Source organism: Chionomys nivalis, chromosome 7 (assembly GCF_950005125.1).
Source record: "Chionomys nivalis chromosome 7, mChiNiv1.1, whole genome shotgun sequence".
NCBI lineage: Eukaryota > Metazoa > Chordata > Mammalia > Rodentia > Cricetidae > Chionomys > Chionomys nivalis.
The window spans coordinates 87,086,438-87,107,466 of record NC_080092.1 but is presented as its reverse complement, the minus strand read 5'-3'; the positions used below and the strand labels follow the sequence as shown (position 1 = coordinate 87,107,466).

At 45.8% G+C, this 21,029-nt stretch overlaps 1 protein-coding gene and 1 non-coding gene across 6 annotated transcripts in view; one reads left to right on the top strand and one right to left on the bottom strand.

Moving 5' to 3' along the window:
• Tex2 (testis expressed 2) overlaps nucleotides 1-21,029 on the top strand; it is a 117,366-nt gene that overhangs the window by 64,018 nt on the left and 32,319 nt on the right. For 4 of the 5 annotated variants that reach the window (XM_057775740.1, XM_057775742.1, XM_057775739.1 and 1 more), the window contains 4 exons: nucleotides 8,474-8,674; nucleotides 9,776-10,115; nucleotides 12,142-12,389; nucleotides 14,687-14,785. In XM_057775740.1, coding sequence (XP_057631723.1) covers nucleotides 8,474-8,674; nucleotides 9,776-10,115; nucleotides 12,142-12,389; nucleotides 14,687-14,785 — 888 coding nt within the window. The remainder of the gene's footprint in view (nucleotides 1-8,473; nucleotides 8,675-9,775; nucleotides 10,116-12,141; nucleotides 12,390-14,686; nucleotides 14,786-21,029) is intronic. The other variant, XM_057775743.1, reaches the window with a different exon arrangement.
• LOC130878873 (small nucleolar RNA snR60/Z15/Z230/Z193/J17) lies at nucleotides 5,330-5,417 on the bottom strand. The gene has a single exon (XR_009057490.1). It is a non-coding gene; the product is annotated as a small nucleolar RNA snR60/Z15/Z230/Z193/J17 (small nucleolar RNA).

Below are 21,029 nucleotides of genomic sequence, written 5' to 3'. Positions count from 1 at the left end.
GGGAGATCTTGTTTCAAGTGTTGGGGTATCTCGGGTTAGACGCTGGGGGCAACAGATCAGAGTTGAGTCTGGTCAGCATCTTGACCTGAGCAAGGCCAGTGCATGCCCGGGTTGACTGTCTACTGTGATCCGGCAGCACTTCCTGTTGCTCTGGGCTCCTTATTTTCTTACTCCATGAGACGTTATGACTTCCACTTCTATTCCTCCCCGAGGACAGTGACCAAGTAGTTGCTCAGCTGTTCCTTTGATGTCCCCAGGAGTGCAATGGACACTGTACTTAAGGGCTGGTGTGGGGAGGGGGAACTCCAGCCCTTCTGCTTGTGAGTTCTAAGGACTTCATTTAATCCTCATAGCTACTTTCTGAATCAGGCTTCATTCATATGGTCAGTCAAGAGGCGTTAGCTACTACTGAGGTGCACCTTGTTCTGTCTACTCTATGGAGTTTGCATTTCAGTTAATTAAAGCAGCCAGTTAACAGGTCCAGTGAGGAATGAAAGTAGCTTCCTGGGAGAGATGTCATCTTAGCTATGACCTGAAGGGTGACAAGGCACTGCCCAGACTATCGGACTATGTCATGGGGCCATGATGGGAGGCTACATCTCGGTCAGATAGACCTGAGGCATGTCCCAGCTGTCCCAGTCTCGATCAAGAGGCAGATCATTACTGTTGTGAGCTTTGTTGCATGTGTGGTCCTAGGGAGTTGACAAAGGTAAACACATGCGCAAAACATAATGCCCATGAAGTTCTTGGGACACGATATGAGCCTAGGTACCAGGCACTATTGTGAATATTTATTAGTAATATGCTTAAAATTTGTTCATTTTTATTGTGTGAATTCTGCTCCCAAAAGTACTGTCAGCATGGAGAAATGTTGTGGTTTGCACATAGAATATGAGTTGGGTGAGGAAGACAGAGGGGAAGGCTAAGCCCTCTTACAGGATGGAAAGGTGGGGGTCTGAGGACTGAGCAGCGCCCACCTTGTACCTGGCAGGTGTTGTAGGCAGGGTTGGAACCTGAGCTGTTCCTCTGGCACTGCAGAAGTCTCAGGGCATTTTATCAGCAGCCTTTCACAGAATCCAATTTGAGTGTGATAGGGTCTCCTGCAGCTAACAAATGATTATCTACAGTGCGCACCCAATCCGAATCCTGGTCATGGGTGATGTGTGTTTGTGTTGGCAGCCTTGGACTTTAGCCTCAACTAGATCTGGTGAGCAGAATTAAAGGAACATGTCAGTTCAGGATGGAGGAAATCTGGAGATGGAAGGGAAGGAAAAAAGAAGAAACCACCACAGCTGGGCATCTGAGGGTGGGAGGAGCGCTGGCTTGGGTCATACTGAACGGGCATTGAAGTGGGAACACTGAAGGGTGAGGCATCGCTTGGGCTCTCTGCTGGCCTCCCTACCTTACCACAGCAGAGTGCTTGGCAGGTAAGGTTTCCGTGGTTCTGCTCTGTGTAGTTAGGGCCCAAACACCCTTCTTTCTCGTTCCTCTGAATCAGGTTGTCCTGGTATTTGGCCAGCGAAGAGACTGACCCGTATCTGTCAGAGCTGTCAGCAGAGGCTAACTGCTTTCTCATGACTGAACTGTGTCCTACTGAGTGGAGCCAGAGCTCGGGAAGGGCCTACCCTTCAGGCTCCTGGGCCTGGTGCTCCGTGAGAAACCAGCTCCCAGAAGCATGGTGAGGAAGGTTGCCTTTGTTCACCTGTTACAAGAATAGAATTGATCTGCAGCTTGTTAGAGAGTGCAGGCAGCATGCCCAACCTGTGAAACACAGGCAATGTGAGCCCAATCTCACACCTCTGGTCAGTTATCTGATTTTCCCAACCTGAAAAGCAAAGAAATAAGGTAAAAACTTGATAGAGGTTTCTCCATAGATATGTGTTTGAAGAGAGGATACATTTGGAGAAAACTCTACTCAGTGTCAGTACATAGAACTGTTGTCAATAATCTAAGCGCAATTCCCAAACGTTTGAAAATTAAGCAACATACTTCTAAATAGTGTGTGGAAGGGAAGTTAGAAAATATTTCCAATTGAATGAGATTTTAAAAAAAATGCAGCGTGTAATGTATTTCAGCGAGTGTAGGGTTTAAAAGGTACTGCAGTAGTAAGAGTTTAGTGGTGATGCAGTTGGGAGAAGTACAGATTACCAGGACTGAAAGAGGGTGTCACTGCAGGCTCTCTAAACCTGGGAAGCTCAGAGAGGGACATGGATTCTTGCAGTGCAAGCATGAGGCCTGGCTTTGATTCTCCAGTCTCCATTTAAAAAAAGCAAGGTGTGGGTGCCAGCCTGGCCCCAGGGGTGAGGGACCCTGTCTCGGGAGAATAAGGCCTCAAGTAACAAAGCAGGACACCTAGCATTTTGTGATCTTTATATGACTATATAACCTAGCCTGGCCTCCACTCTGGACACAGGCAAACCCACCCACACATACACAAACCCAAAGATTGCAGTGAAATATCACATGGCCAGACGTTCAGAACTTAGTAGAAATAAATTCTTTGAAACACACCTTGGTTTAATACTTCTTTAGAAGCCATACAGTGGTGGCACATGCCTTTAATCCCAGCACTCAGGAGTCAGAGACAGGTGAATCTTAGTGAGTTCAAGGTCATCCTGGTCTACAGAGCGAGTTCCAGTATAGGCTCCAAAGCTACAGAGAAACCCTGTCTTGAAAAACTTTAAAAGAAAAAAAGTTAATAACAACAAATAAGGCAGGCCTGGTGGCACATTCCTGTAATCCCTATATTCAGGAGGCCGACTGAGGCAGGAGAATCACAAGTGCAAGATGAGTCTTTATTTAAAAAAAAACAAACAACACAAATACATAACTTGACTAGTCCATTAGAAGTTAAAGAAATTAAATTCATGGTTTAAAACTTTATTACAAAGGAAGCTCTAAGTTCATTTGCAAAGTGTCTCAAATAGAATTAATAATGTGAATTCTACACAAATGTCCATGTCCGGAAAAGAGGTCAGAAGAGGGCACTGGATCTCTGGAGCTAGAGTTTATAGGTCGTTGTGAGACACCTGATGTCAGTGCTGGCAGCTGAACTCAGGTCCTCTCCAAGGGGAACAGATGCTCTCAATCACGGACCATCTCTGCAGTCCCAAAGCTTTACTTCTCATTGTGTGACTGTGTGTGAGTAGGTGTGCTTGCATACAGCTGCCTTTGGAAGACATTGCTGTGTTCGCTGGAACTGAAGTTGCAGGTGATTATGAGCCACCGTATGTGGGTGCTGGTACCCGAACTTGGGTCCACGGATGGACAGCCTGCTGTCTAACCACTGCGCTATCTTTCCAGCCCAGCCGAACTTAGGATGCTTACTAATACTAAAGGCCTTGCATGAAACTTGATTATTTACCCTCATAAATTTAGAGAAACATTAACAAATCCAATTGGAGAACGTAAATAAAGGGTAAAGGGTGGCGCACGCCTTTAATTCCAGCACTCAGAAGGCAGAGGCAGGCGAATCTCTGTGAGTTTGAGGCCAGCCTGGTCTACAAGAGCTAGTTCCAGGACCAGGAAAGGCTGTAAAGCTACAGGGAAACCCTGTCTCAAAAAAACAAAAAACAAACAACAAAAAAAAGGCGGGGGTAGGGGTGGTAAAGGGTTCAAGGTAAACTTCTAGTGGTAGAGTACCTGTTCAGCAGAATCAAGAGTCCTGTCCTCAGCAACACACACACACACACACAGATGGAGAAAATTGGCTGGTAGGAGGGGGTACAGATCCTTAATTTGTACTGTCCCCTGGTTTCTCTCATGTAAAAATCTCTGCCATGACCAAGCAGGCTCCCGGGGTGAAGTCACTGAACATGGAGTTGGAAATGTGTAGACACTGGCTCTCAGGAACTGGGATGATTCACTTTCAACACATGATGACAATGTTGTTCCTAATCCCTACAATGCAGGATGGAGCCAACATTTAGTCAGCATTCATTGCAACAATGGATGTAATTCAGCGTAATAACAAACTTAAGAAAAAGACTTTTGGCACAGTGGGCATGCCACTAATGCCAGTACTCTAGAGACAGAAGTAGGAGGATCTCTGCAAGTTTGGCACCAGCCTGATGAGACCCCATGTTAAAAATGGAGGGGTGGAAGTGGGGGAGGTGGCTTAGTTAATGGAATACTGTAGAACAGGCACATGTCTCTACTACCCATGTAAAACAATGCTAGACACGGAAGTGCATGTCTGTAACTTAGTACTGGGGGCCAGAGACAGACAGATCTTAGGTCTTTTGGGACAGCTATTCTAGCTGAACAACAGATTCCAGGTTCAGTGAGAGACCCTGTCTCAAAACCTAAGGTGAAGAAAAGCTGAGGAATACTTCCTAACGTTATACGTGCGTGTGTGCCCACACACACACACAACCAAGAAAGAAAAAGACAAAAGCCTTGTAATATTTGTTTTTTTTTTTTTTTTTTGCTGTTTGGGAATGTATTTTAATTGTAAGTTCATTTTTATGTTAGTAAAATAATCTGATGTGTAATCTTCTATCCCAGAATCACCATTCGGCCACCTTTGAGGCAGTAAGGTGCCTTCCCTGTTCACTGCTGCCACAGGAGCCCTTGAAATTCAGAATCTATTTAAAGATACAAAAAATTTTATGTTGAAGGAGGCCACTTGTTAGTTCCTGGCTGCTCAGCCCTGAAATAATCACACAGAAACTGTATTAATTAAACCACTGTTTGGCCCATTAGCTCTAGCTTCTTATTGGCTTACATATTAATTTAACCCTTCTCCATTAATTCCATTAGTCTGCATCACCACAAGGTCGTGGCCTACCAGCAAAGTTTTAGCATGTCTGGCTCCAGTGGAGGCTCCGTGTGTGGCTTCTCCTGACTCCGCCTCCTTTCGCCCAGCATTCAGTTTAAGTTTTTCCTGCCTACCTCTATTCCCTGTGCAGCCCCAAGATAGTTTCTTTATTAACTAGTGGTATTCACAGCATACAGAGGGGAATCCTACATCAATTTTATTAGCCTAGAAATTCTTTGTCATTTCTCTTACCAGTTCAGTATGTTTTATACTTTTCTTTCGGTATCAACTTCTAAACAATGTAGTCTAGGTGGACCTTCAACTCAAACAAAGAAGCCTGAGTGCTGAGATTTAGATAGTTGCAGCCACCATTCCTACGAAAATATACTCCTGAATGTTGAAAACAGTAAAAATTGTTCTTCTGGGAGGAGTAAATCAGTGGCAGAGCACATGAAACTTGACATTAAACCTTGGCCTCAGTCACAAGCACCCAGATTTCATCTAGGACTTCTAATACTGATATTAGTGGAAGACTGTTCTTTTCAGGGGTTTATGGTAAACCTTTGCAGCCAGATACATCAGATAGGAGTGAACGACTTCTGATCTTTGTTCATCAGAGGTTAAGTCTGCTGAACCATATTTTCATCATACTTTCCAAACAATGTAATTTTAGAACACGTTACACTTCGCACACAGTTACTTCTACCCCAGCTGATGCTCTGGCAGTCAATCTGCTCGGTCCTTCTGTGTTGGGGATTGCTTGTGCCTCTTGGATCATTGCTGGTTCATTTTCAGATGCTAGACTATCCCGTTCCCATGAGCACTGCTTCCTGTAAGCACTGCTTGCTCATACAGTGCTTGGGAGTAAGTGCTGCTCGTGGTCAGTAACTCAGAGAGAGGAGAATGAAATCCTCCAGCTCATGCAGAACAAGTCTCTTGAGTTGTGTAAATCTGTGTGACTGGTTCATAAGCTTCACCTCTCACACAGGTAAGGGTGATTGTTGCCTTGTACTGGGGCTGCCCTTTCATGATGATGCCTCTTACATTCTAATAGGCTAATATGATAAGGGCCCAATTCTTTGGTGTTCTACTACTGAGATAGATATGTCCCAGCCACTGGATGCCTTTAAAATCTTTGTATCAACTACTGGGGCTGGACAGATGGCCCAGCTCAGTGGTTAAGAGCATTATGTAAAGGATGTAACGCAATACTAGTTAGTCTTTTTTTTTTTTTTTTTTTTTTTTTTTGGTTTGGTTTTTCGAGACAGGGTTTCTCTGTGGTTTTGGAGCCTGTCCTGGAACTAGCTCTTGTAGACCAGGCTGGTCTCGAACTCACAGAGATCCGCCTGTCTCTGCCTCCCAAGTGCTGGGATTAAAGGCGTGCGCCCCCACTGCCCGGCTCCTAGTTAGTCTTAATAAATAAAAACCCAGAGTCAGATATTAGGGGCTAAGAGCTGAAAGATCAGAGAAACAGGGCAACCAGCCACTGGAGTTCTTAACTTTCCAAATGCTCAAACCAAATGGGTAAGATCTTGTCTCTGTGAATCCTCAGACTGAATGCCCTGAGATCCTGTCTCCTGCCTTATATTTCTCTAGCCGCCCAACCATATCACTTCCCATCTCCACCTCCCTAGTGCTAAGAATAAAGGTGTGAACCACTGCTACTTGGCTGTGTTTGCCTTTTAGCCCAGGGAGTCCTTGAACTCACAGACATCTACCTGCCTCTGTCTCCTGAGTGCTGGGATTAAAGGTGTAAGCCACCACTGCCTGGCCTCTAGGGCTAGCTAGTGGCTGTCTCTACACTCTGATCTTCATGCAATCTTTATTTGTTTAAACACAAACAAAATATCAACAACAGAAGGACCTGGTTTGGTTCTTAGTACCCATATGGAAGTTCACAACTATTTTGTGCCCCCTTTGGTCACCAGACATGCAAATGGTGCACATGCTTACATGTAGCCAAAACACTCATACATATAAAAAATAAATAAATCTTAAAAATAAACTTTAAAAAATATTTGTAATCAACCATAACATTTTACTTGATGTACAGATTGGTACACATATGATAATGGATGGACATATGAGGGGGTTTCTGAGGAGTCCTCATTCTCTGCGTCTTTAGGGTCAACACTGCTGAGAGACTCACATATTTACTGTGGAAATGACATTCCCAGTTCTAGGTGTTTTGAGTACTCATCTGCACATTACAAAGTGATGGATTTCCTTGTTTTCATGTGTATATATGATACACTTTGCTTGTATTTTATGCTTTTTGTGTTCTGTACACTGCAATATGTATAAAGTTAAGTTTTGAGATCCATGTGTAAAACTGGTTCTGGTGGCACAGGTCTGTAACCCCCACTACTCAGGCCAAGGCTAGAGGATCAAAAGTTCAAGGTTCTCTAAGCAATCTAATGAGACCCTGTCTCAAAGAAAGGGAGTGGAGGCCTGGAGAGGTGGGGAGGAGCAGTTACTGGTTCTCCAGCACAGTTAACATTTCACAGCTTCCAGCAAAAGGATCAGCTGTCCTTTTCTGGCCTCTGTGAATACCCACATACCTGTATGTACAGACATACACGTGTACAGACATAAAAGTCAAACAAGTCTAGGCTGGAGTGATGGCTCAGCAGCTGAGAGCTTTTATTGTTCTTGTAGAGGACTCAGGTTTGGTTCTCAGCACCTACATGGTGGTGCACAACCACCCATGACTCCAGTTCCAGGGACTTTGACCCTTTTTTCCAACTTCCTCAGGCACCAAGCATGCACGTAGATAGATGCATGCAGGCAAACCACACATTCTTAAAAATAAGTCTTTAAAACTTGGAAAAAACAAAAGCAAGCTACCATATGACTATATTTGTACCAATCCAAGACTGGGTCCGGCCCTGGAGCACCGCTGCACTCATTTAAATTACTGTGGTAACTGACACGCTGGTTGTACCCGGTTCTTTCTTTGCTGTCTGATCCTCACTCATCTGCTTCACTGTATGCGCCTTCCATGAGGTACCTGTAAAATGTCACTGAAATAGGCTAGTAAGTTTCTGAGTCTCGGAATGGTTCAGGAGTTAATGCGGTCTACAGAATGTCAAAGATTGTTGGCAAGTGGGCTGAGCACAGCAGAAGCGTGGCTCATTTAGAAAACTATGCTAGGTGCTGGTAAAATGGCTTAGTGGGTAAGGGTACTTGTTGCCAAGCTCGATAGAGTTCATTTGATGTCCCACATGGTGGAAGGAAAGACCTGTCTTTGCCTGCAGGTTGTCTTTGACACATATGATAAACAAATGGATAAATGTAATCTAAAGACAGTGCCCATCTGGGAGCCAGGCATAGTAGCCCATACCGGTAATCATAGCACTCAGACTGGATCACAAGTTCTAGGCTAGCCTGGGCTACATTGTCACAAATAGAAAAAAGCCAGGCTAGACCAGTGCTCATTCCCAAGGGAGATTAGGCAAAGAGCCTTGCTCCATGACATTAAGACTTGAATGTCTCCTTGCTTGGCAACTTTGAGAAAAGAATCATGTATTTAGGATAGTGGATAGTACCATACTACCTCCCCAAATTTTTTGTCCTCAAAACCATACCAGATTACTTCTTAGCCCTCAGCATTGGGAAGTTAGCACTGTGCTCTGTGAGTTTCAGTCCTGGTATCCAGGACACTCGCTGTCTTCACATTGTTCATTCTTACTCATAAGGGTGTTTTTCCATCAGGGGTGGATGAATGAGATTTACAGCTATGATCCAGAAACGTACCACGCCACGTTGACGCACTCAGTCTATGTCCGGCTTGAGGGTGGCACCTTAAGGCTTTCAAAACCCAACAAAAACATATCCAGGAGGGCGAGCTACAATGAGACAAAGCCAGAGGTCACCTACATCAGCCAGAAAATCTACGACCTCACAGACAGCAAGGTAAGTCTGGGTAATTCTCGAAGCAGAGCTTGAATGAATGAAAAACATTTGGAGTCTTTTCATCTCCACCCACCCTGTGATGTTTAAGGAGCAGTATATTATAGGACAGCATCCCAGACAGCAACTGTGTGGGCCACTCTGTGTGGGCCAGCAGCACTGATTTCTATGAGCTTCTGCTGCTGCAGCTCCATGGACCACAGGAGCAAGAACTCACCACACTCAGAATTTTTACCTTAAATTCTGGTTATGGGGCCAGGGATGCTGACCCAAACCTGTAATTTCAGGAGGCCAAAGTGGGAGAATCCCCATGATGTAGCCTGGGCCATATAGTTTGAGATCAGACTGAGCTGGATTACATCTTTGGAATCCTGTCTCAACCTGCCACCTCTACATATACCCTGAAAACGAGAGAGAGAGAGAGAGAGAGAGAGAGAGAGAGAGAGAGGAGAGAGAGAGAGAAACACCAACACCAGTGGATTTTTTAGTCTAAAAGCGATGTGTTGTGGTGCCAGGTGTTGATAAAAGGCTCTGTGAAATATCAACATAGTGTACACACCAGTGCATTTGGATAAGGTATTGTCTCTATGCTTGTGGAAAATATACATTTATTACTATTATACACAGACAGCTAGTGTGAGTGGTCTTTAAGTTCCTCCACAGTAATGGAAGTATGTAAAGTAGTTGCTATGTAGATTCATCCTTGAGTTGATTCCCAGCATTGACCTACACTTCCTTTCTAGGCTGAGAGATACTTTTTCCCTCACCTTAATATTCATCTAGGGCCATTAACTGAGTTGGTATCCAAGACCATATGATAATAATCATTTAAATGTCACGCTCCGTTACTGCTGCCTAACAATGAAAGATATTTATAGCTCATGTGTAGTTCTTAAATATGTACACTTTGGAATTTTGAGGAATAACAAGTCATTTCTAAAAATTTATTCTGTGTTCAACAGTTGGGTTACAGTGGTAAGAGATATTTAACTTCTATCATTTTAGTCAAAGGCTCAGAAAGGCTAACATTTCTGATATGTGTGATATTGATGCACAAGGCAGGCAGTCTTTCATATGTAAATCGTCATTTGTCTTTCTCCGTAGATTTATCTTGTACCTAAAAGTCTGGCTCGCAAACGAATCTGGAATAAAAAGTACCCCATTTGCATTGAACTTGGTCGGCAAGATGACTTTATGTCCAAGGCTCAGACGGACAGGGACACTTATGAGGAGAAGCCACCTGCTGAGAAAGAGCTGGCAAGTGAAGACCTTAAGAAGCCACCCCAGCCTCAAGAGGGGACAAAGTCTAGCCAGAGAGACCCGATACTGTATCTCTTTGGGAGAACTGGCCGGGAAAAAGAAGAGTGGTTTAGGAGGTTCATCCTGGCATCTAAGCTGAAGTCAGACCTCAAGAAGCAGCCTGGTGTTTCTGGAAGTAAATCAGGTAATCGTGTTTGTGCAAAGTGTGTATGTGTTTAAAGGGCTTGTGGGAAGTGTAAGAGGAAGCGCCAGGCAGGAAGGCACTTCAGTGATTCAGTTCATTACTCTCTGCCGCCTCAAGTGTGTCGTCATGACATGTGTACCTTTTACAGTAGCCACTGCCGCCCTTTGTACTAAGCCATCTTTCCCAATGTCCATTTGCGGGCATATGTGGTTAGCCTGTGGCGGCACCCTGGGAGTGTCTTTTCTTGGTACTCTCATAAAAGCAGCTACAAGAGACCCTTGTCTGAAGAAAGTGGTAAGAGCAGAGCATGGTGGTACACACCTTTAATCTCAGGACTAGGGAGTCGGCAGGTGAATCTCTGAGTTTGAAGCTAGCCTAGTCTACATAGTGAGTCCCAGGCCAGCCAGAGCTACATAAAGAGAGTCCTGCCTCTGCCACCTTTAGGCGTGTGCCACCACACCCAGCTGCATTTGGTTATTTTTAATGACTTGCACTTACAGCACAACAAAGTTAACGGTAAGAGCCAGGAGTGTGGAAGGCCTTGGTACCCGCCTCACACTGAAATCAAGCCTTCACTCTCATACTGTCAGTACCTTGATTAGCCTGAGTAACCATAAAACACTGTGAGTTGAGATGGAACTTAAGGCAACGGGTGAAGACTGTACTGTAGTTCATAGCCACTGCCCACCTGCTGGACGATTTACAGACTGTCTGCCTTGTGCATGAGTATCACACTTATCAGAAAGGTTACCCATCCTGAGCCTTTGGCTAAAATGCTGGAAGTTAATGTATGCACAGCCTTTGCCCATCAGCTGTGAAGGTGACACTGGTGCTGAATCCCCATGGCCAGGTACCTCTGTAAATACCACCTGACTGAAGAACTCCTGCTGGCTGACTCAGGCCTGTCCTCTCTTTCAGAGATGCTATCACTTGGAGACATAGATTTTACTGGCTACTCACAGTGCAGGTTCTGGCTCAGGAGACCCAAGCAAGGATGGAGATCCCAAGTTTCTAGCACTCAGGTCGAGTTTACTCAGAAGTGGTTGTAGGAGGAATAAAACCCGGAGACAGTGGAAGCCATGAGTTTCCTGCACAGTTCCAATGTGGTGTTACCAATAGCTAGCCATGAAATCTAGAGTCCCACTCCCAAGCAAAGAAGCTGTCCTGTGGCTGGGCACAATAACCATGCCACAGTTGGGTTCTCTTCTTCCCTGTCCTTGAATGGGGGAAGGGTGTTCTAAGCTGTCTTTTTCAATTTTTTTTGTTAACTAAACTCTATAAAGTTTATTTGGATTGTACTGTGCTTTCTTCTAAAGTCCTTCTCTTCTTCGTGGGACTCCCCTGAATTTTGCTCTTCACACGCTGTTCTCTTTCTAGAGCATTCATCTGCCAGGGCAAGGATAGTGGCAACTCTTTCCTCAGAAGACAGTGCAGGTGTCCCCGGTGGGATGTCAGTGCTGGGTCCGCAGCTCTGGGCCATGCCTGTTACAGGCAGTTGTGACCTGCCTTCTCACATGTCCTACTTCCAGGGCAAGGATTCTGCCTTGTTCTCCTGGTTAGCATGGAATAGGTCCAGAAAGCATACGTGATAAGTGATCTGTTGAATGAAAGATGGCATCTTTGAAATGCCCTGAGCTGTGGATGAACAGTTCTTTAGCTTCCTGCCTAACCCACCCCCCCACTGCCACACACGCCCCCCCCCATCTGTGCTCTGTTAGCATTCATGGCCACCCTGACTGGAGGGCACATTGGTGCTGTGTTTTCTGTTTTCATAAAGGATCACTGGGAGCAAGTAAAAAGGTAGCCACCTGGCCTACTGTGCTGCTGCCCTTATTCCAAAATTACTTTGAGAATAAAAACTATTCTAAAAATCATCTGTCATTAAAGCAGAAAGTGTTTTTCAGGGTAATGATTTTTTAAAAAAAATCTTTGGCATTTTAGCTGCTTTTCCATTTAACCCACAAGCGTTTAGTTTATTCCTGGCCATTTTTTCATCTGTATTAAAAGCTGTCACTTCTTACCCCAGGGCTTTTGCCCACCCACAGCAGACACAGCAGTCCCTCGGGGCACCTGACCCATAGCCGAAGCAGCAGCAAAGGCAGCGTGGAGGAGATGATGTCCCAGCCAAAACAGAAGGAGCTGGTGGGCAGCGTGCGGCAGAAGGTGCTTCTGGACTACAGTGTGTACATGGGCAGGTGTGTGCCCCAGGACGACCGAAGCCCCCACAGGAGCCCTGTGCAGAGTGCAGAGAGCAGCCCCACAGCTGGGAAGAAGGTAAAGCTTCCAGGCCAGGTCCTTTCTGCTCTCCTCAAACTCACCTTTACATGTGAGGGTTTCATGCCAAGCCCTCCTTGTTCCAGGATCCAAGACATGGTGATGAGCTAGACATGGAAAGGCACGTGTTCTTTCGGAGCTCAGATTCAGGGAGACGGCACCAAGTGAGCAGTGAGTGGCAGGAAGAGCTGAAGCTGGGTCACAGGCAAATGGACTATTTGTGCTATCTGGGTCTTTGAGGAAGTGATTAGTGAGCCGTGGTGGTACGAGAGAGAGAGAGAGAGAGAGAGAGAGAGAGAGAGAGAGAGAGAGAGAGAGAGAGAGAGAGAGAGGTAGCAGATGTCAAGGGTGGGTAGGCCTCTTCAGGTCTGTTCTGAGGGACATAGGATGTGCTGCGAGGGTTTGAACAGGGAGTGCCATTGTTCTAAGCTTAAGTGACTCCATGGAGAGAGGTTGCTGTAGGGAAGGAGTAGGTGGGAGGCTGTGGAGGGTAGACTGAGAGTGCCAGCGGGTGGTTGGGGGAGGAACTAACTGGTTTGCTGATGGACAGATGTAAGATGTGAGAGAAAAGGAGACCAGAGTGATGCCTGGTGTTTGCACCAGAGCACAGGCTCTAGGTAGGAAGGCCATAGTCAGTAGTAACAGAGTCCGATGCCGTGGGTGGTCCTCTGCTGTCACCGCTTTTGAAGATTTATCGTGAGAACAACTTCAGAGTGTAACAAGCTGGACAATGGCTTGACAGTCACTCAGGACACGATGGTTAATACACCCTGCCATACACAGACCGGTCTGGGCACATCAGTAGATTACTCTAGTCCCAAGAAAATCCCACAAACTAGATCTCTCCTTATGTTGATGGGGAAACTGAGCTGAGAGAAGTTAGGTGCTTGGGAGTGTACTTAGCATGATTTCGCCTGGAGCCTGATGTCCTGTGGTGGCTGGGACTGTCGTGTTGATGGATCGCTCTGAAGTCAGCCTGTGCTAGAGGCCTCCCGCCTCTGCTGTGCTTCACTATTGGAAGACATAGCCCTGCCTGCACACCCAGCCTCTTCTTGTGGTTAGTCGGTAGTGCTTGACCCCCTGTCATGGCCAGACTTCTGTCTTTACTGAGGAACTTGTGGTGCCTTCCTCCTGGGTCTTTGGCTGCTCCTTGGTTTACTTCTGTTCTGTGTGGAGGTGACCGAAGACCTGACCCATGTGAACTTGTCAACTCAAAGACCATGTGCCTCTACTGGCCTCCACACACGCTCTGAATTAGCAGCTCTGGTGGAAGACTTCCCTCTAGGCCGGAGCAGGTGATGTCATCTCTTCTAGCAGTGCCCTATTTGCCTGTGACTGCTCCCTCCTCCCCACATTCTCTTTACCCCAGGACATCAGTTATTTTGATCTCATCAAACGCAAAAAGAACAGGAGAACTGTGCACTCTATGACAAGGTTGATAAAATCTTTCTGAATGATTTTCTCACATTAGAAATCAAAATAAAGCCAGGCAATGGCTTTAATCCCAGCATTCCGGAGGCTGAGGCTGGTGGCTTATCTCTGTGAGTTCAAGGCCAGCCTGGTCTACAGAGCTAGTTCTAGGACAGCCAAGGGCTGTACAATGAAACCCTGTCTCAAAAAAACAAACAAACAAAAAAATTAAAACAACAGATGAGCATGGTGCCACACTATTGTAATCCTAATATTTGAGAGGCTGAGGCAGGAGGATTGCCATCCTGGGTAATACAGTGAGGTCCTATCCTTTTTTGTTGTTGTTTGTTTTGTTTTTTGAGACAGGGTTTCTCTGTGTGTTGCCCTAGCTGTCGTGGAACTCACTCTGTCAACCAAGCTGGCCTCGAACTCACAGAGATCCGAGATTAAAGGCGTGTGCCACCACTGTCCATTCAAGATCCTGTCTTAAAAAAACAAAACAGAAAAACAACATAGTACCTGGAGATGGCTCAGTGGATACAACGACCCTGATGACCTGAGCCTGTTTCCAAAGCTCCAGCTCAAGAGCTCCTGCCCCCTTGTTAGTTTAATCATAACTGCCGTGCTCCAGGAAACCAGGAGTTGGAATTGCAGGGATGTGGGGGGAGTGCACTGTCTTCGACAGGCATCTGAGAAAAGTCGTGAGCTTTACTACAGGACTGCTTGGCCTTTTTGAAGCATGTAGGAGCTATATCATGGCTCTTGCAGGGTCTGGTGTGGGTGTCAGGTGTTAGTCAAGTCATCCATCACTGTGAAACAACCCCTGAGGTGGTTGCTTCAAACAATAGTTACTGTTTATTTTCCTTACAAATTTGTAATTTCATCAGGAGAGGCAGGTGAGAACTTCTGGCTGCTCTGTGCCAGGTCACCTGGGGAGACTGGAGGATGAGCCACTGTCAAGGGAAGTGCCCTCTCATGGAACTCAGGTAGATGCTGGCTGTTGAGTGGTGCTTGGCCACAGTGCTCCTGTATCCTATACTGTGCTCCTGTCCTACATGGTGCTCCTGTCCTACGTGGTGCTCCTGTCCTACGCGGTGCTCCTGTGTACTACGCGGTGCTCCTGTGTCCTACACGGTGCTCCTGTACTACACAATGCTCCTGTGTACTACACGGTGCTCCTGTGTACTACACTGTGCTCCTGTGTACTACATGGTGTTTCTGTCCTACACGGTGCTCCTGTGTACTACGTGGTGCTCCTGTCCCCTACACGGTGTTCCTGTCCTATACTGTGCTCCTGTCCTACACAGTGCTCCTATACTACTGTATGAGTCAGCAGAGCTGATGCTTTACCAATTTCATATTAATTTTGTGATTTGAGCAAATGATTCCCATCCTATGAAATACTAACATGGTTCCAGAAATCTGAAGCCATTTGTTTTCCCCCATTTCTCTGCTGCCCCCATTCATTCCCAGACAGGCAAGTGCCCTGAGCATCTGATTTGCTGTCTGTGTATCATTTCCTCTTCTGTTTTACCCAAAGTTTAATGTACTGTGGATATTCTTTGAGCATTGCTGGTCCATTCACAAATACTTTCTGAAATTGTTCTGTATCCATTCATAGAATTCACTCTCCTCTTTTTAAGCAGATCCAGAGACTGCAATGGGTGGGTGTTCCATAGTTTAAGGTTTTTCCCAATGTTTTGCAGTTTTTGGCAGTGCTAGGATGAGTAGCCTGTGTTTTCATGTTGTCGGGAGTGACCTCAGTGGTGAAACCTTGAAGGCAGTATTACCAGGTCAGAGGTGAAAGCACATGTGCTTCGGTTAAAGATTGCCAAATTCCATCCTATTGGTTATACCGGTGTTAAATTCCTACCAGGAAGGTATGGCAGTGCCCATTTCTCTGACCTCACCAAAGATGTATCTTTTGGGTATTGTCAATGTTGTTCTTCCTGCTGAAGATAGGACATTTCCTAAAGTCCATATTACCTCCACCATCATAAGTCTGAAAGGAGGCCCTTACAGGGTCAGAGACGCAAAGAACCTTTGACATTTCCTCAAGTTGCTCCATTATGTTTTCAGACTTGGCTACCACCCAGATGTTCACCCAGGTTCACATGTCCCCTCTTTCATAGAAGGGAACTTGAAACACTTTGTTCTATTTACCTCCACTTCCTGCTATCTCCCTGTCCTGCTCCCTCTAATAGACCATGGTCAAAACATTTCTGTCCCTGAGGGTAGGGCTCCAGAGTGTCGTGAGCACAGCCACACGTTCATCTCCCTTTAAGTTGTGTTGCCTAATGCTTAATGACTTGGCTCGCTGATCAGTGTTAGGTCTCTGGAACTCAGGAGCTGAACCTTAGGTAACAATACCCAAAAATTTTTAATTAGTGACCACTGTAGAACTTTATCATCAAGAATCTACATTCTAGCATGTGGTTCGTTACCTCATCTACCCTTACTGCTCATGCTGCTTCCTCCATCTCTGGCTGGCGACTCACTGGTGTCTCTGCCTTTCTTCCTCTCTGAGTCCTCTCTGTTCCCGGAAGTCCTGCCTAATCTCTGCCTCCCTAATTAATGGCCATTCAGCTCTTTATTAAACCAATCACAGTGACACGTCTTCACACAGTGTAAAGAAATATTTTGCAACAGACCACAGGCTAGCCTTATGTCTGAAACAGTTCTTAACATTACTGGCAGTTAACTCTTACCCAAAATAAAAATAAGATCAGAAAATTTGGTATAGAAACAACTGGAACGCTATTAAAGTGCATTTGAGTTATAAAACATCACTGGTTTCTAGATGTTTAATGTCTGGTTTTAGGTGACATAAGTCAAAATTCAAAAAAAAAATTCTTTTCAAATGTCTCCAGGTGGGATATTACTACTTCTGGTTTATGGGTTTATCAGGAGGTGGGGTGGGGTGACACCCTGCAGGTTGGTGACACGTGCCCCAGATTTGATGCCAGGGAATTACAGGAGTTAGTAAATGATGTGGGAACAATTAAATGTCCTCAGGCAGAAGAGTGAAGTTGACCTCCTGCCTCACACTCCTGCAGATTTGCCTCATGATGGTCACAACCTGAAGGTAAATAATAAACTCTGCAGAAGTAAATTTTTGAGTTAGATGACACCTCCTTAGCAGGGCATGCAAGTGCACACAGGGACTGAGAGAAGAACATGGGTTCAAGCCTGCTTCAAAGAACTTAACGAAGCAAAAAGAGAAAAACGAAGGTTCTTAAGCAAACAACCAAAGAAAAGTAAATTAGGCTGTAAGGAATCGGCCCAGGACCCCCAAGACCAAGTTCTCAGGACAAAGGAGAAGGGCAGAGAGCAGGGAATAGGAGACAAAGACAGGAGATAGAGGCTGAGGGAGACGGGGAAGGGGTATTTGTCCAGCAGTGGGCAGGAGGACAAAGGACTGCCTCGGGGTCGACAGGGGACAGATGTGGCCTTTAGGCAAATGGCAGTTTATAAAGGTACAAGGGGAAAACTTGTGTTAGGATGAGGTGTTTAATTTTAATTAGACATGCTAATTAGGTGAGCCAAAGGGGACTTTTGATTGCTGGACTTCAATACTTTGATAGTTGGACCTTGGTGGTCAGCCTCAGGAGGAGAAAGTGGTCAAATAAGGGAATGGACCTTGGCAGCTAGCTTTAGGAATCTAATGGCTATTAGCAAGGCAGAGGGAATGGGGGAGAAGGGCAAGGCCTGCCAGAGCCATATTTGCCATGCTCTAGCTGGCTAAAGGCCCTTTGGCCTCAGTTGGTAGCTCATTCGTGCTCAGTGTTCCCCCCCATATACACGCACACACATACAACCCATTAAGAAATAAATCTTTATAAACTAATAAGGTAGAGAAGAGGCCAAAATTCCCATTATTGACCTCAGGGCTCTACATACACACATGCATGTTTGTATACACCACATACACACACATACATGTGTAAAGAGGATTAGAATGAAAGCTTGGATGGTAAGTGCTTGCTTGCTATCATGATGACATGAATTTGAATCCCAGAATCCACATAAAAAAGCCAGATATGGTGGCATGTGCTTGTAATCCCAGCCCCGAGGAGACAGAGACAGGTGGATTCTCAGCTCACTGACCAGCCATTCTGGCCTACCCAGTGTGTTTCAGGGCCCAAGGAGAGATCTTGTCTCAAAAAATAAGCTGGGGAGCCTAAGGGACAGCATCCAGAGAACGCCTCTGGCCTTCATAAACGTGTTTGTATACACATGAACATGAACACACAAACCAAATGAATCAGGTGACTGGAGAGATGGCTCTAGAGTTAAGAGCAATGGCTACTCTTCCAGAGGACCCAGATTCAAGTCACAGCATCCACATGGCAGCTCAGAGCTGTCTGTAACTCCAGTTCCAGAGGATTTTAAGCCTCCTCTGGCCTCTACAGGTACCAGACATGAACATGGTACACAGACAAGCATGTAGGCAAAACACTCATATACACAAAATTAATTTTTAAAATAGGCCAAGGATCTGGATAGAAATTTTAAAGAAAAGCATATGGGGTCTGGGGAGATGGCTCAGCAGTTCAGAGTGCACATTGCTCTTGCAGAGGACCCAAATTTAGTCCCTGACAACTGCTTGTAACTCCAGCTCCAGAGGGATCCAACGCCTTTGGCCTTCCAGGGCTCTGGCCTATTTGGGCACCTGAGTATCCATACCTAAACACACAAAATTTTAAAAATAATGAAAATCGTGTTTCAGGACAGCCAAGACTGTTACACAAAGAAACCCTGTCTCCCGGGAGGGAGAGTCCTTCAAATGAAAGTGTGGCATTGATACATCGGTCAGGTCTGGTTTCACAGCCCTGTAATTCTAGCACTTAGAAGATGGAGGCAAGAGAATCAGAAGTCAAAGTCCAGCCTTAGCTACAGGATGAGTTCAAGGCCAACCTGGGCTACATGAGACTTTGTCTTATCACACATTTTTGGGAGGTAGGTAGAGGGGAGCCAGACTGCATGATTTCACTGTGTAGCCCAGACTGGCCTGGGACTTACAATATAGATCAGGCTGGTCTTTGACTCTCAGAGATGTGCCTGCCTCTGAATTCCAAGTGCTGAGATTACATTACTGATCCCCTGGAAAAAGACTAAAACTGGGCTCAGTAATGTGTGTCTGTAATCTTAGTACTCAGGAGGCTGAAGTAGGAGGATTGCCAGTTTGAAGTCATCCTGGGCCTTTAAGGTGTTTCTGTTCTGTCTGGGAAGAGAGATCATGTGTGTGGTCTATAATGAATATGCATTGTCTTAAAATCAGGAGAAACAAGTACACAAGCATGAAGAAAGTGTCCTGCTGTGTCTGGGCCAGGCTGCCACATGTCACAAGTGTCACCTTGAGACAGCAACCCTGCGTGACCAAACTCAGGGGCAGAGACTTGTTTTCTGTCTGAGCAGAAAGGTACCCCTAGCCTTCTTTAAAATGGAGTACATCTGTGCTACACTGAGCATGGAAGTTCATGTCCTTGCTTCATCATCGCAATGTCGGAGTCCCCAGACATTGTCTTTGGAAGCTGTGCTTGGGAGAGTACCCTTCCTAACCGTGTGGAGGGAGGAGACAGGCAACACAATGGGCATTCTCCTCACGTTTCTCCCTGCAGCCACAGCAGTATTAGGAAATGTATGCACATTTATTCTTTCAGCTTTCAGATTTTATGACAGTCATTGGGAATGCGTTCTCAGGCTGTGGAGTCCAGATTGCACTGGTGAAGCCCTTTTGATGCGTTGTCAGTACTCTGCAGCTCCTGTGGAGGCCTGCCTTAGCTACAGGAGCTGAGAAAGGAAAAACGACTTGCTTGTCAATTCCCTTCAGACGTTTTGCCACATCATATGCCACTGGCTTGGGTGTCATTGTGAAATAGTCTTTGTTTTTTGCTGCTTTTTTGGTGGAATTTGTTTCCTGTGAAAAGGAGAATTATAAAGAAAGGCTGAAAGAGGGCACGTGCTCCCTCCTGAGAATGGACAAGGTAACCTCCTCTTCTATGTAGCCCACAAGACTAAAAATGACGTGGGTCTGACGTGGGTAGTAGTTTGACTCTGCCTGAGTAGCCTGGGGGCCATTTTCCACAGACAAGTGATGTTTCTTCAAGAGCTTGCACAGATAATCTGATAGGGTAAACCTCAGACGTGTTGCACCTGTTACTCTTGGCCTGAAGATGGTAGCTCAAGGGGTGTGTGTGTGTGTGTGTGTGTGTGTGTTTGTGTATGGGGAGGAGCACACACACTTGTGCACACACATGCACGCACACTTGTGGTGTAGTTAAGAAGTTGCTGGTGCCACTAGACGATGGTGGTACATGCCTTTAATCCCAGCACTTAGGAGGCAGAGGCAGGCAGATCTCTGTGAATTCGAGGCCAGCCTGGTCTATAGAGCGAGTTCCAGGGCAACCCAGAGAAACCCTGTCTCAAAAAACAAAAAAATAGAAGTTGCCTATGCCAGCCAGCTTTTGTCCTTCCATCCAGATCTTGGTGGTGGAAAATGTCTTGGTTAATATCAAAGGTCATGTCAGCGCTAGGGAAGTACACATAGAATTCTCTAGAGTGAGGTAGAGTCATCTCTAAAATGTAAGGGTCAGTGTATCTTTCATTTTTTCAAGACAGGCTTTCTCTGTGTAACAGGCTGTCCTAGAACTTACTCTGCCTCCTCTATCCGCCTGCCTCTGCCTCCTGAGTACTGGGATTTAAAGGCGTGCACCACTACCTCCCAGCTAACATGTATCAATTTTGAACAAGGGTGTTTTTAAACATTTTTATTAGTGTGTGTATGTGTGAATGCCATGTGTGTGGGGTGCCCGTGGAGGTCAGAAGAGGGTGTCAGATGGTGGTGAAGGTTGTTGTGAGCCTCCAGTGGGTGTGGAGGCCTAGAGTACATCCTCTGGAGAGCAGCAAATTCTCTTAGCTGAGCTGCCCCTCCAACCCACTTGTTTTTAATGAGTCACTGACATCCATAAGAAAGCCCTTGAACACCCAGATTTGAGGCGTTTAGAACATGTCCTAGATGCTGAATGTGTTACTGGGAAATGGAGGTGAGCTCTCCACTCCCGCATTCCCAAAGAGAACTGGTACAGCTGGGATATGGCATGAGGGCTGAGCAGTCTGTGTGGCTCATGTGGGTCAGACCCTAAGTCCCGGCTTCAGAATTGTCCCATGACAAAGACGGTGGGGGTTCTCCCAACCAGTCAGACCTGCAAGGTCAGATCCTTGGCACCT